General features: G+C 41.5%; 1 protein-coding gene across 6 annotated transcripts in view; it reads right to left on the bottom strand.

Annotated features, from left to right (window-relative positions):
- ZNF800 (zinc finger protein 800) overlaps positions 1 to 15165 on the bottom strand; it is a 157271-nt gene that overhangs the window by 50367 nt on the left and 91739 nt on the right. For 4 of the 6 annotated variants that reach the window (XR_010842121.1, XM_059074208.2, XM_067042256.1 and 1 more), the window contains exons 1-2: positions 637 to 1322; positions 29 to 147 (exon numbers count right to left, since the gene is read on the bottom strand). Coding sequence is in view for 5 of the 6 variants with exons in the window: in XM_059074208.2 (XP_058930191.1) it covers positions 29 to 89 (61 nt within the window). In the remaining variant the exon portion in view is untranslated. Of the gene's footprint in view, positions 1 to 28; positions 148 to 350; positions 433 to 636; positions 1323 to 15165 lie in introns of those variants that run through there. The other 2 variants (XM_067042254.1, XM_067042253.1) reach the window with 2 other exon arrangements.

The raw sequence follows: 15165 nt of genomic DNA, 5'->3' as shown, positions 1-15165 counted from the left end.
GGCAAAGTAACTGAAGAAAGGCGTATACCTGGTTCACAGCATCCGTGATGATGGTGGTCAGTCTGACAGTATTTGTCCCTTAAAGGCATTTTCAGTGGGCGCGACCTACTTTCCTTTCACTGTAAGAAGCTCTTCATTGCGGCTTGGCTGTTGAAAGAAGCACAAACCCGTCACTCAGCCTGAACTTCCTGGGGGGGTTCTGGCTGCATTTTCCTGAAACGTTCCCCTCACCCGCCCTCCGCTTGTCCTCCGCTTTCCCTCCACAGCCCTGCACCTTCCTCTCGAACTGAGAAAGAAAAACGCACGAAGGCTTTTTCAGCCCGAACTCCCGCACAGGTCCATCGCCCTACCCGGAAACGCAGCCCCGGGCGCGTAAGGCGAGGGCCTGGCCGGCTGCGCGGGCGGCGGCGGCGGCGGCGGCCTCGCCTTCCCGGGCGGGCGCGCGCGGAGACGGAGGCGCGGAGCGCAGCGCGCACGGCCGGCGCCGGGGCCCGCGGGGCGGGGGGCGCGCCGGCCGGGCGGCCGAGGTGTAGCTCCCGCCGGCGGTCGGCCCACGTCGCGCCCTCCCGCGACGCACGTGCGCCAGGGTCTCCCCGGCTGAGCCCCCGTCCCCCCAACCAAGTGCGCCCAACTTACTGAACTCCTAGGGCGGGCCGACGGGCGGGCGGAAGGAAGGCAGGCCGGACGGCCGCGGGGACAGCCTGGCGTGGGAGGCGGCTTCGGGCCCCACCTGGCGCAGCCTCGGCGGACCGCGAGAAGGGACCGGGGTTCGGGCCCGACGCGCTCCCAAAGATTCCCCGCCGGCGCTGACGCGGAAGCGCCGCAGCTCACCACGTCCCTCCGCGGCCCGAGGCGACGGCTGTGGCGGCGGCTCACGGCGTCCCTCCGCGCTGTGGAGCTGGGCGGGCGGGCGGGCGGACGGCGCGCGGGCGCAGGCAGTTGACAGGAGGAACCGCCCCGCAGCCGCTGCCGCCGCCACCGAAGGAGCCGGAACCGGAGCGGGCAGGACCGGAGGCGCCCCTTGCCAGGGCAACGGCTGCCGCCGGAGCCCGGCTCCCCCCAGCGCCGCTCCACCTGCGACGGTCCCTCAGGCTTTTGGAGAGGGGCGGGGAAGGATGGGGTTTTCCCCCGCCTTGGGCTCTTTTTGGTAATAGTTGTTGTTTCAGGAAACTTTATTAAGTCAGTCTCTCTCTTTCTCTGTCTCCCCCTCCACGAAGAGCCTGAGCTGCCGCCGCGAAACGGGTAGGAAAGGGGAAGCAGAGACTCGCCGGCTGCGACAGGGAGCGACTGACTGACCCCGGACGGAGATGGGGCGAGGGCAGGAAGTGACAAGCTCTCGGAGTGGGTGGGGGGAGTGTGGCCGGCACGCCCGGGAGCGCCGCGCGCATGCGCCCAGCCCGGCGCCCCCGACGGTGGGGAGGCGACGCTCTGCGGCCCGGCGCGGGTGCCGCGGGACCGCGGCCCGGGTTTTGAAGAGGCCGTACTCCCGCACCTCCCCGGCGGACGGGGAGCCGAAGTCCTGGGCTTCGTGGGCCGAGAGGTGTGAGGCCCCTGGTGCGGTGATTGCGCCCGGGAGACGGGCTGCTGGGCAACCAAACTGTTGCTATCGCTTTTCTTCTTTCCGTGGAACCGAAACGGGAGGCTTGGAAAAGCAAGGGAGGGAACTGTAGGAAAAGGCTTGGGAAATGCGTAAGCCGTAAATCGTGGTGATTCCGAAAAAGTTGTCAGCGTGTTTATAAATGGTACAAGTGGAACTTTTTTTTTTTTAAACCCAACAATTTCCGAAGTGTGGCTCTCAGAACTTCAGGGGTTTTATCAGGTCCTTGCGAGGAAAACAATGTAGTTGGTGGAAGATCGGTATTGACTGCAGCTGCGCTTCGCTTCTGGCACCTGAAAGTGAAGTTGGGTCACGTGGGCTGTACGCACTTTTTCTCATCGGCGCTCTCGTCCAGCTTGGAAAATCCCCCAAGATCTCAGTGGTCTGTCAAATTCAGCAAACCCGTGTGCGGCTGCTCGGGGGCAGAAGAGACGCCTCCCGCCTTCTCCCCGACTCCTAGGATAGAATTCTTGCTCCAGAAGCAAACATGAAAATTTTAAGACAGAAAAAGCCCCTTTGCTTTGTTTATCTCCATCTCTCCCCCCCACCCCCACCCCCAAGATCCACTTCGTAGTTAGCTTGCCAGTTTTCGGATCCCTGAAAAAGAAAGTTTCGTAGATAGGCTTGTGTAAGAACAAATGAGTGACTGAAATCTATTTTCAGAATTCAAAGTTAAGTTTGTAGTAGATCCAGTAATTGATAAATTTGTTAGTGTAAAAATATTGAATGGAACATTTGCATAGGTGCTGAGGGATGGTAGCAGCTTGATTATGGGGTGACAGGAAAAGGATAGGAAAATGAAAAACTTTAAAAAAGGAATTCCACGTACTGTACATTCTACATACTAACTGGTCACCTTAGTATGTTTGATCTTTTTATCTGTCCCATTGTCAAGAAGCAACACAAAACATCAAACTAAAATGAAATGCCACAATTTATAAACCAGTGTAAAATAAACTACGTCCACATGATGGTGTTACGAAGCCAATTTTAAAAATCACATTTTTATAATATTGTGTGCAATATGGTTAAGCAAAACAATAGAAAAAAATTTTAAACGTGACCCTTAACAGTGGATTTTATTTAACACTGGAGATATTTGGTAAAATTTGAGGTGAAATATTGTCTTCACTTTTGGAAGATCTTTTCCTACTTTAATAAGCAAATTTATCATGGGTTTAAAAAATGAATATACAATTTTAAGTTTTCATAAACCTGAAAAGGCATCGCTTTGGATATGTAAGAGTTGTAAATGTTTGCTGACCAGATGTGAATTAAAAATGTTTAGTTTCCCGAGTAAATGCAGTATTATTTATATTGTACTTCAAAGTGGTCATTACTAGAGGGTCCTCAAAATTGCTTGCTAATAGAATAAGTTCTAAACAATCTTTGAAAAATTAGAATTATAGACGATTGTAATGTGCATGTGGGTAGAACAAATATTGAACCCTGAATCATAGAATTTTAAAGAGGAAAAGAAACCATGGACGTTACGTAGTAAACCTTACTTTACAGGCAGAAAACTGAAACCCAGATAGGTTAACTGATTTGCTGAATGTCACACAGTTAACAGAACTGAGTGTAGGACCAAGATCATTCCCTTTATAAAATAACAATGCTAGTATCTGACATGTTTTGAGTAACATGTTTTTAGCTCAAGCATTAACTCATTTAATCCTAACAACAATCCAATGAGATTTTGTTATCATTCCATTCTTCAGGGGGAGAAACTGAGGCAAAGAATGGTTAAATAACTCATCAAGGTTACAGCTGATAGGCAACTGAACCAGCATTTGAACCCAAACGGTATGGCTCTGGAACTCATGACCTGAGTCACTATGTTATGCTGGCTATACTGTGTTGCCTACACTGTACCACAGCTGTTTGGGATCACATTGTATGTGAAAGATGAGCCAGTAGATCCTGTCATTTGTGAAAGGTATTAAAATGCCGTGTACAAGTTCACGAAGTGGGAATGGAGTTGCTGAAATCACGACTGAATTTCACAGGGCCCTAGAGTTTAAAGAGACTTTGAACATCGTCTAGAATTTTCACCCTACCTCTAAAAACACTATGCACAAACCATCACAGAAAAATTATTTGTCTTCCCTTTCGTTGTTCACTGCAGCAACCTAGGCGACACATCATTACAGCTTTAAGGAAATTTTTGATCCTTAAAGTCTGCAAGTGCATCCTACTGATTAACCTAAGACCCTCTTACAGCTTAAAAATATTCTCTCATTTTCCAGGTTAGAGAATATATATGTGAGTGTGTGTATGTGTATATATTACATATACGCACATACATATTATTACTGCGTAGCAAACCACCCTAGAATCAGTGCCTTAAAGCCACTTTATGTGCTCTCTGGCCTTGTCTGGTATCATGCATGTAGTTGCTACGGTCATCTGGCAGCTTGACTGGGTACACTTATGGCTGGCGGTTAGTGCTGACTATTGGCTGGACCTCTCTCTCCCCTTGTAGCCTTTCATCCTCAATATTATCCTGGGCATCTTCACATTGTGGCAGCACGCCAAGCAAATACAGAGTGGGAACTGCAAGACCCCTTGAAGCAGAAACTTGACATCACTTCCACCACATTCTATTGGTCAAAGAAAGTCAAAAGGCCAGTACATATTCAGAAACTGGGGAGATAAATTTCCCTTCTTTTTAAATTTTTTTAATTGAAGTATAGTTGATTTACAATATTGTGCCAATCTCTGCTGTGTAGCAAAGTGACTCAGTTTTATACATGTGTACATTCTTTTTTTAATATTCTTTTCCATTATGGTTTATTCCAGGAGACTGGATATAGTTCCCTGTGCTATACAGTAGGACCTTGTTGTTTATGCATTCTAAATGTAATAGTTTGCATCTACCAACTCCAAATTCCCAGTCCACCCCTCTCCCTCCCTCCCTCCCCCTTGGCACAAGTCTGATCTCTATGTCTGTGAGTCTCTGTTTTGTAGATAGGTTCATATGTGCCATATTTTAAATTTCCCTTCTTGATAGGACTACTAGCCAAGACACATTTCAAAGGAATATGCATATAGGAATGGAAGCAATTATTGTGATGATCTTTGCATGTAGTCTATCACAATATATATTTCAAGAATGATACTAATTAAAGCTGCTGGATTGCTTTTCTTGTTTCTTTTTTTCTTAATGCTTGATGATGCCTTTAAGAAGAGCATAACAAGGAAACACTTGTCAGACCAATTCTTTAAAGTGACTAAGTGGGTCAATGTGCTGGCCTTGTATAAATAAACTTTAGTGACTCCTTCACTTTTCTCATCATTTTGTTGCTTTCTTTAAGATTTTCCCATCTGTTCTAAACAAATCTCTCTAAAACAGTATAAAAACCTAACAACGAGTAGAAGCAGTTATAGTTCCTATAGGACATACATATTCTGGTCCAGATTTTTCCAGCTTTGATTATGATGTGGCATTTTACAACACAAATAATTAAATTCATAATTATTTACAAATCAAATTATGGACCAAAATAGAGGCTGAACATTTAGAAAGGGTCATGGAAAAATTGATTTAGAAGGACAAATATTAAACTGTTGATCTATTATCAATTCTAGAACTTAACATCTAAGCAAGCAACATAATATGAAAAAAGATGATACTGCTTTCCCTAAGATGTTTATTTTAAGGACAGTAGGGAGTAGGTTGTACCTGCTGCCCTGGAGGTAAGTCACCTACTAGGAACCACCCCCACGCCCCACTCCCCGAACATGGGCTTAAAGTTTCCATTCCTGGTGCTAAAAGCACACTTAGGTCTTCCTGGCCAGGTGACACAGTGCATGCACCATGCTGCCATGTGACACGGCACCAAATCATGCCTTATAGGTCTTCCATTCAAATGCATTTCAGATAGCATCTAAGTGAATTCCATTTTAAAAAATGTTTTTTGTTATAGTGGAGTATGTTCATAAGTAAGTCTGTATTATAATCTAATAATAATAGCTAAAGATAATTTTGTCACTTCTTGAACTCAGACAAGGTGCTAAGTGCTTTCTGGTTTTTCACTGAATCCTTACTAAGTTCCTGGGTTAGATATTATCCCATTTTACAAATTAGGACACAGATAATTTGTGTTTGACCTAAGATTTAAACGTAGGTCTGAGTCCAGGTCCTGTACCTCAAGTTACATGTGTTCGGATTATATATTTTGATTATTCCTAAAATTTTATCTTCAGCTCAGACCTGTCCCTGAAGCCTCTCAGCTCTATTTCTGACTACCCAGGAGGCAGATAATCTGAATTTCCCCAGGCATCTCAAAATTAGCAGGGTCCAAACTGAACCTACCTTCTCACGAAAAAACCTGTTCTTCCTCTTCCAAATTTTAATCAACAGTGTTGCTATCTATTCAGGCTATCAAGGTAGAGCCCTTGGAGTCATAGAAAGGAGCACATGCAGAGATGCAAAGTAATGCAAGTTACCTGTGTACAAGGTTTCTCATCTCACTTATCCCCAGCGTCTAACCTAGCACCATTGGTTACACCTCAGAAAAGTCTAGGAAATAGTGTCCTCTCTCCATGGGCACCATCAATCTTCTAGTCCAAAACCTCATCTCTGAACCATTTCAATAACTACCTCCATGGTCTCCCTACCACCATCTCTCCCTCTCTCCATTATTCCACACTATCAACAGAATTATAGTCCAAACGAATATAATAATATTACTTCCCAATTTAACATTTCTGTTGACTGTTCATTTTCCATATGAAGAAGTCAAATCTCAACAAAAACCATTAGTAGAAAGAGCACATGGGGAATCCCTGGTGGTCCAGTGGTTAGGGCTCTACACTTTCACTGCAGGGGACCGGGGTTCGATTCCCAGTTGGGGAACTAAGATCCCACAAGCTGCGTTGGAAAAAAAAAAAAAAAGCATTTGTTTTGAAGCCAGAAAAATCTAGGTCTTAGTCCCATCTCCACCATTCATGAGTTTTGTGTCTCTAAACAAGTGAGAACCTGTCTTGAACCTCAGTTTCCTCGGCTGTCTGCTACTTTCAGTGTCGTGGGAAATCAGTGAATGAATAAAGTGCCCAGCAGGACCTGGAACACAGTTCAGGTATAACAATAATAAATACTTACTATTATACTTGTCCCTCCCACAACTTCACAACTTTATGCTCCAAACACACTTGCTGGATTTCTCACCCTTTGCAGAAATCAACAAGCAAACAGTTGTTTAACTGGGTGGGGAGGGAGTGTGGGACATGAGGGAATTTTAGAGAGAGATGATACAGTTGTAGGTTATGTGGCTGTATCCATTAGCTAAAGCAACTGTTAAATAATAGAACAGTGGTTTGGGTAGAAGGTTGGGAAGCGTACTGGGAGGGAAGGGGTGCCAATTTGGGGGCTACTGGCCATTTTATAGATTTTGACCTCATGATCGTTACATGTATATTTGCCTTGTAATAATTCAGCAAGCTGATAGTTATGTTTTATGCACTTTTATGAACGTGTATAATATTTCACAATAAAAATATTTTTTAAAGCAGCTGACGTAGGTTTTAATGCCTCTGAACTACATCTGGCATAAATTAGAAATGAGTATTGAACTTTTCAAGGCTTTGAGCCTTTGCACATGCTACTCCTTACACCTGGAAACAAATATCCTTCCCCTCCACCTGGAAAGCTCCTATTCATCCTTCAGATGTCACTTCTTCTGAGAAACTAGCTCCCACAGACAAATAACTGCCCCATTTTCCTACTCCTGTAATAAATCATTCTGATTAAATGGCTGACTCTCCCACTAGTCTGAATTCGTCAAGAAACACATCACAACTTCTTCCTCTTTGTTTTGCCATCACCTAGGCCACTACATGGCACATGATAGGCAACAATTAAAAGTTACTAATTTTTTACGAATTTTCATTTCAATTGGGCTAAAGAAGAAATATTGACAATGCTCATTCTTTGCAATAAACATCATAAGAAAAAGTTTAGTGGGGAAAATCAATTTTACTGGTTTAGTTTAATTAGGCCCCTGGCCTAACAGGACACTCATTTTCAATGTAGAGAACAACCATACGAGGACAATTAAAGGAACCACTATTGTATAGAATTAGTAATGCTGTAGACTATATGCCATAGGTGGACACCTGAAACTACTAACCATTCATCACGTAAAACCATTCATCAGGATTGTGGTTTTGTTTTTATGAGGGGTGGTTATTTTGGTTTGGTTGGTTTTTTTTAACTTGCAAATAAATGGTATTTTATTTTAAGCAATTTCTGCTTTTTTAAGATATCATCTTTGACTTTTTTAACTTTTAATTTTGAAATAGTTTCAAATTTAAAAGCAAATTGAAAGAACACAAATAATTCCCATACTCTACCCAGATTCACCAATTTTTAACATTTCGTCATATTTGCTCACTTGCGCTCTCTCTCAATCCATATACATATCTGATTTTTTGAACCATCTGAGAGTAGATTCAAACATACATCCTGCCCCTTTATCCTTAATTACCTCAGTGTGTATTTTCTGAAAGCAAGGATTTATTATCTTACATAAGCACAATACAGTTATCATATTCAGCAAGTTTAACACTGATACAATACTTTTATTTAGACTACGGTCTATGTTATAATTTTGTCAGTTATCCTGATAATGCCTTTTATGGATTTTTTTCTCCAATCTAAGACCCTACCCAGGATCACATATTGCATTTAGTTGTCGTGTCTCTTTGCTTTCCTTTAATCTGCAATAGTTCCTCAGCTTTTCTTCGTCTTTCATGACAATGACATTTTGTTCAACATGGGCCAGTTGTTTTATAGAATGAGTCAGTTTGGACTTGTCTAATGTTTCTTCATGATTAGATTGAAGTTTTACATTTTTTGAATGGTATGTAATACTTGATGTGGTGTCTTTCTCAAGGCACGGAATGCCTGGTTGATAGGCTTTTTTTTTTTTTTTTTTCCACCTAGCCACGCGGCTTGCCCTAACCATTAGGCAACCAGAGAACTCCCGGTAATCCTTTTTCTTAAGTTGAGATATAATTGACATATAATGTTATATTAGTTTCAGGTGTACAGCATGATTCAAATATATTTGTATATATTGCAAAATGATCCTCACAATAAGTCTAGTTAATACCCATCACCACAGAATTATGAAACTTTTTTTCTTATGGTGAGAACTTCTAAGATCTACTCTCTAATCAACTTTCAAAAATACGATATAGTATTATTAACTATAGTCACCATGCTATACATTACAATCCTAGGACTTATTATTTTATAACTGGAAGTTTGTACTTTTGTACTTTTGACCCCCTTCACACATTTCACTCACTCCTTCCCACCACCCCCAACCTCCCGCCTGCAGCACCCACCAATCTGTTTTCTGAATCTATGAGCTCAGTTTTGTTTTGTTTTTGTTTTCTTTTAAGATTCCATATATAAGGTAGACCATATGGTATTTGTCTTTGTCTGACTTATTTCACTTAGCATAATGCCCTCTTAGGTCCATCATATTGTCACAAATGGCAAGATTTCTTTCTTTTCATGGCTGGATAATATTCCAATGTGTGTATATATATGAACATCAATGGGGACTTAGGTTGTTTGCACGTCTTGGGTATTGTTAATAATGCTACAATGGACACGGCGGTACATATATGTTTGATATTAATCTTCATCATGGGTTAAGATGTTATTCAACTTCTCCACTGTATAGTTACTGTTTTTCCTGTTATGAATAAGTAATTTGTGTGTAGATAACAATGGTTTTATTATAGAGACTCCTCTTAACTAGTGATCTCAGTAATTTTACTTAGGTTTTAGAAACTATCAAAGCAAAATTAAAGAGAGTAAAAGTTAATTGAATTGACTGTAATATAATTAGAAACTATGGTCAGTTATGTAACTGGAAACTGTTTTGGGGTTTACTCTTATATGATAAAAAGTTAGAAAAATATTTGTTATTACCCTGGGTGTTAATTTATTATCAGTAAATCCATTCAACCAACATTTGCTGAGTACCTATGATATTCCAAACATCATGTCAAGCTGAGAATACATTGATGAGTAAGACCAGGTCTCTTCCCTTTAGTAAACAAAAATTTCCTCAGTGCCTATGCACTGGGTTCTAGGAATACATCCGTGAATAATTTGGGAAGTTCTTACCTACTTGGAGTTTATAGTCTACTTCTTGAGGAGCTCCCAATCTAGTAATGGTGGTGCAGTAAAAACCTGTATTGTTTCATGATAATCACATAAGACAGGCACATGAGAGATGACTGAAACCATGGACTTATAAGGTCTATTCACGACAGAAGCACGGGGGCAGGGGGTAGGGGGTGTTTGCAGCATGTTTTCAACTCGAGTTAGAAAGCCATAATCATAGATGATGAATAATAATATGTTGTTTTTTCCAAGTAAATATTAAAATGTTACTAAGACCTATTTCTTTAGGCCAGCTGGCTAATAGATTACCTATTATTATATATTAACAGAATAATTCATCCTAAATCGGAAGCTGTAAATGCTTTGTGATTCAGGTTGAACAACAGTCATGAAGGGCTTTGTATTTGATATTGTGCCATCAAAAAGACAGTCTGAGGTTTTCATTCATTCTCCTAACTGCTCCTCCTTATGGCCAAGAAGGTTTATTTGCATGACTGAAAATAAGGCTGCAGTTCAGGACTGTAGAACAGAATGAAGTTAGCTCTTTTATGTAACTCTAACTTCATTAGTATCTTGATCTAAAATACCAAATCCAAAATCTTCTCTGGAAAAGTGAGATGATGCCTCCCTCATCTCTAACAACAAAGTATCAGAAGTAATGTACATTTTTTTTTTTTTTTGCGGTATGCGGGCCTCTCACTGCTGTGGCCTCTCCCGTTGCGAAGCACAGGCTCCGGACGCGCAGGCCCAGCGGCCATGGCTCACGGGCTTAGCTGCTCCGCGGCATGTGGGATCTTCCCGGACCAGGGCACGAACCCGTGTCTCCTGCATCGGCAGGCGGACTCTCAACCACTGCGCCACCAGGGAAGCCCAGTAATGTACATTTTTGACTTATGAGAACTGAGTCAACACATGTGCCTTGGGTCTTAATTCCAGTTGAATACATAGACTACTATGTACCAGACTATAACCTACAACAAAATAACTGTATTAACAGAACATTTTAAGTAAATAAATGGTGCCTGCACTTATTATATTGATCTGAGATTTTAAGTAATTTCTAAAATAATTTCTACAAAATGATCACATTTTTATCTTAAATTGGCATTAGTTTTTCCCATTCAAACGGTCTAATTTTCTCAAATGAAAGTTGCATATTTTACATCTGAGAAACCTCTAGAATTAGAGCCTCTGCAGGTAGAAGGTACCTTATAAAAAGTCAGGAAGCTTGCTTGGGTGTTTCTTCTACTTCAAGTCATCAGTTATTGTCAGTCAGCAAAGAGTTAAAGCAATTTCAGTGTTGTAATGATAATATGTGGAGTAAGGAAAAACGTTAGATTGGTGAGAATTTTGAAAAAGAGCATCAAGGAATTACTCTCTCCACTCAAGAAGAGACGTTTCAAATTAGGAGAAAGCCCCTCAGGATGCAGAGTGTAGAGATTCTTGGTAAGACCTGTGTTGCCGGGCAGTACTAAGTCATCCAGTAACACCTAGATGCTAGAGTTAACATCACTGTTTTCAATGCCATAGAATGATGCTTTCTTCTCAGTACTTTGTGGGGGAGTACGTAAAGTAGTGTCACTCTCGTTTCTAAAATAAATGTCTTTGTAAAAAAGTGAGTCAAAGTTCAGTGTGTTTCTAATCATCTTATTGCTAAAATAGATGGTGTGCCAACTGTTAGGAATGGCAGTTTCATTAATGGGAACAAAGTTGCTTTACATTTCTCAGAACCTTATTTTCAAAGAAACAATTGCTATAGGATATTCAAGAATTCCCCTATCAGTGTTAGTTCTCTTTTCTTAATCTCTTGTGAAACTGGAAACTGTAATACAATAAAGTGAAAGAAGATCTAATTGAAACTCCTCATTTTTTAATCCTTGTCTTTCTAGTCTTAGGAAGCTCATTTTATTTTATTTGGTGTTCAAATACACTAATTTTATTTGACTTTGTATCCATAATTTTAAAGAAAACAAATAGCTAGGAAGCTAATTTGAAACACACCACCCAGCCAGATGAATGAAGATGCAAAATAATGCACAAGTCAACTAGATCAATAAAATGAATGCCTAAAGATTGTTCAACTTAAGTGCTATATTTTATGTGGAAAACGTCTGAGACGTTTGTATCTCATCTAACTCTCCCTTAGGATTTTAGTTAAAGAAAACAAAGAACTCATGTCTTCTGGGGATTACAAAAAGAGTCTACAGAAGATATTTTATAGTCTACGTGTTCATCCCTACATCATCCTTGTGTTAAAAGAGAGGGGAGGGTTTCCCTGGTGGCACAGTGGTTGAGAATCCGCCTGCCAAAGCAGGGGACGGGTTCGAGCCCTGGCCCGGGAGGATCCCACATGCCGCGGATCAACTAAGCCTCGTGCGCCAAAAGTACTGAGCCTGTGCTCTAGAGCCTGTGAACCACAACTACTGAGCCTGCGTGCCACAACTGCTGAAGCCCGCGTGCCTAGAGCCCGTGCTCCGCAACAAGAGAAGCCACATTAATGAGAAGCCCGTGCACCGCAATGAAGAGTAGACCCCGCTCGCTGCAACTACAGAAAGCCCGCGCGCTGCAACGAAGACCCAACACAGCCAAAAAATAAATAGATTAATTAATTTTTTAAATACTATTTAAAAAAAAGAAGAGACGGGAAAAAATTCTGAGAAAAAATATAAAGAGATGGCGAGGGGAAAGGAAAAGTTAATGAACATTAGTTGAATCACTACTCTGGACCAGACACCAGCCTAGGCACTTTACATACACTCATTATCTCACTTAACAAGCAGTATTAAATAGCTTTATACTAACCTTCATATGTTCACTGAGCATGGAGATATTCTCTCCTGTTTTTTTTTATGTGACCTATGAAAAAAGTCACTTTGCCCAGTCCAAAATGCTCTAGCTCTGATACTTTCACGAGGGAGACAGAAAGGTTGCTGCAGATTCATAGGGATTGTCACTACACTACCAGGAGAAAACATGTGCGGACACTCCTGGCTATCTACAAATCCAGTATTTGGCAAGAGCATAGTTGCTGCACATAAACCACACTTAAAATACTGGGCTCTGTCTGGACACTACACTTTAAAAGAGATACAAACAAACAGAGGCACATTCACTGGGAGAATGACCAGAAAAGGGAAGAGATAGGAAATCATGTCCTACCTGGAGTGTTCGTACAAACTGGGGAAATTTTGCCAAGCCACTGAAGACTTCAAAAACATATGAGGGGCTTCCCTGGTGGCGCAGTGGTTGAGAGTCCGCCTGCTGATGTAGGGGACACGGGTTCGTGCCCCGGTCCGGGAAGATCCCACATGCCGCGGAGCGGCTGGGCCCGTGAGCCGTGGCCGCTGAGCCTGCGCGTCCGGAGCCTGTGCTCCGCAACGGCAGAGGCCACAGCAGTGAGAGGCCCGCATACCGCCAAAAAACAAAACAAAACAAAACCAAAAAAACCAAAAAAAAACAAAAAAACATATGAGGTGTCAGATGGAAGAGGAAAAATATGTGTTCTATATGCCCACCCTTGCTGGGTGCAAGAAGTGCAGGAAGGCTAATCTCAATATGATAGAATAAAGAATTTTCTAACCAAACTGTCCTTAAATGGAATGGATTGCCTCAGGAGGTGATAAGTTCTCTATCACTTGGAAATGTGCAAACTTTGACTGGACCCTTGGCAGAAATATTGTAAAGGAGATTCAAACTTAAAATGGAAGACTGGGTTTAAAAAGATGACTCTGAAGTTATTTCCAGCCCAGACATTGTGCACAAATGACTGGTGATTGAACCAAACCTTCGTGCCTCGGAACTCATAGTTCAAAATACAATAAATCGGAATAAACTTTTCTCATGTGAACCATACAATAAGAAATCAGACTTTTCCTACCCTTACTAATTCAAAGTTAGAATATACAATTTTACTCACTGGTTTTTTCATAAATTGAGACGCAAACCAACAACTTGACCTGTTAATGCCAACACTGGGATCAGGCATCATTGGTTTATCCTCTATAAATATCAAGGATGGAATTAGAGTATTTTGATTCATTCATGTAACAGCTATTTATTGAGCACCTATTATATGCCAATAACAGTGCTAGGGATTGGGATGGGAGATATAATCATGAACAAAAAAACATGACCTCTGCCCTCAAGGAGTTTACAGTCTAGTACAATTGCTGTCTCCCTACAGATCACATAAAGTCTACTGTTTCCATGCATGTGCCTTCATTAATTTACTTTCTGATTAAAAATGTCAAAATAATTAAAACAGAAAAAACATTTTCCTTCTATTAAACATTCAGCAGAAATATCATGATTATCAGCTTAGAAGGACACAAGTTACATAATCTGAGAAACGATATTCTACCAAAATACATTACTTCTTATATTTATGGAGTTAGTAGAAATATACATAATATGTAAGAATGTTCTTTGCTATGATTAATTTATATAGACAAATTAATTTGCATGAAATGTGACTCATAAGAGAATATAATTACTTGAATAATCAAAAATTATTTATGGGGCTTCCCTGGTGGCTCAGTGGTTGAGAATCCGCCTGCTGATGCAGGGGACACGGGTTCGTGCCCCGGTCTGGGAAGATCACACATGCTGCAGAGCAGCTGGGCCCGTGAGCCATGGCCGCTGAGACTGCGCGTCCGGAGCCTGTGCTCCGCAACGGGAGAGGCCACAATAGTGATAGGCCCGCGTACCACCAAAAAAAAAAAAAAAAAAAAAAAATTATTTATGAAAATTAATTAGCTGGCGTTTTGCAGTTTTCAGATAGATACTATGGTCTAGATCAGCATTAGAAACATTTGTGGTTAGTAGTCTGGTTCTTACATACCCCAGTAGTTTGATTTGCTGCAAAATTAAATTTACAGCTAAGCTGGAAGTTTGGTAGTAGGATTTAGGTTAGGGGCTGGAAAAAACTTTTACGAGATTAAGTCATGTGATTTAGTTGACTGACATTACCAAGAAAAACATATGAAAACTCTGAAGGCAGAATCTATGAAGCCTTAAGCTCCTGCTATATACAAAGCCACATGATGAGGAGATGAATTCCTATATTCTTGCAGGCCTATTCAGAATTGTTTGCAGGTAAAATGACTCCTGCCTTTGTAATCGTGTTTGATTAAACCAGTCACCATTTCACGAGTCACAGGCAACATTATACAGTCTGACACACACTAGGCACCCAATGAACATTTTTAAATGAATGAACAAATGGGCAGAAGTGGAAGTAAACTCAGAACTAGCATAACAGGGGTTAAAAAAAGAGAAAATGACCTACTCATTAACTCATTCAATATTTTCTCATCTCTATAATTAAATCGGGCACTGTATGTCAGATACTCTTCCAAGGTATATAGGTGTAAGCAAGACCAGACATGATCGTACTACCCCTCAAGAAGTTTACAGTCTA

Source organism: Kogia breviceps, chromosome 9, assembly GCF_026419965.1.
Source record: "Kogia breviceps isolate mKogBre1 chromosome 9, mKogBre1 haplotype 1, whole genome shotgun sequence".
NCBI lineage: Eukaryota > Metazoa > Chordata > Mammalia > Artiodactyla > Physeteridae > Kogia > Kogia breviceps.
The sequence above is the reverse complement of the archived record's forward strand: the minus strand, read 5'-3'. Positions and strand labels throughout refer to the sequence as shown.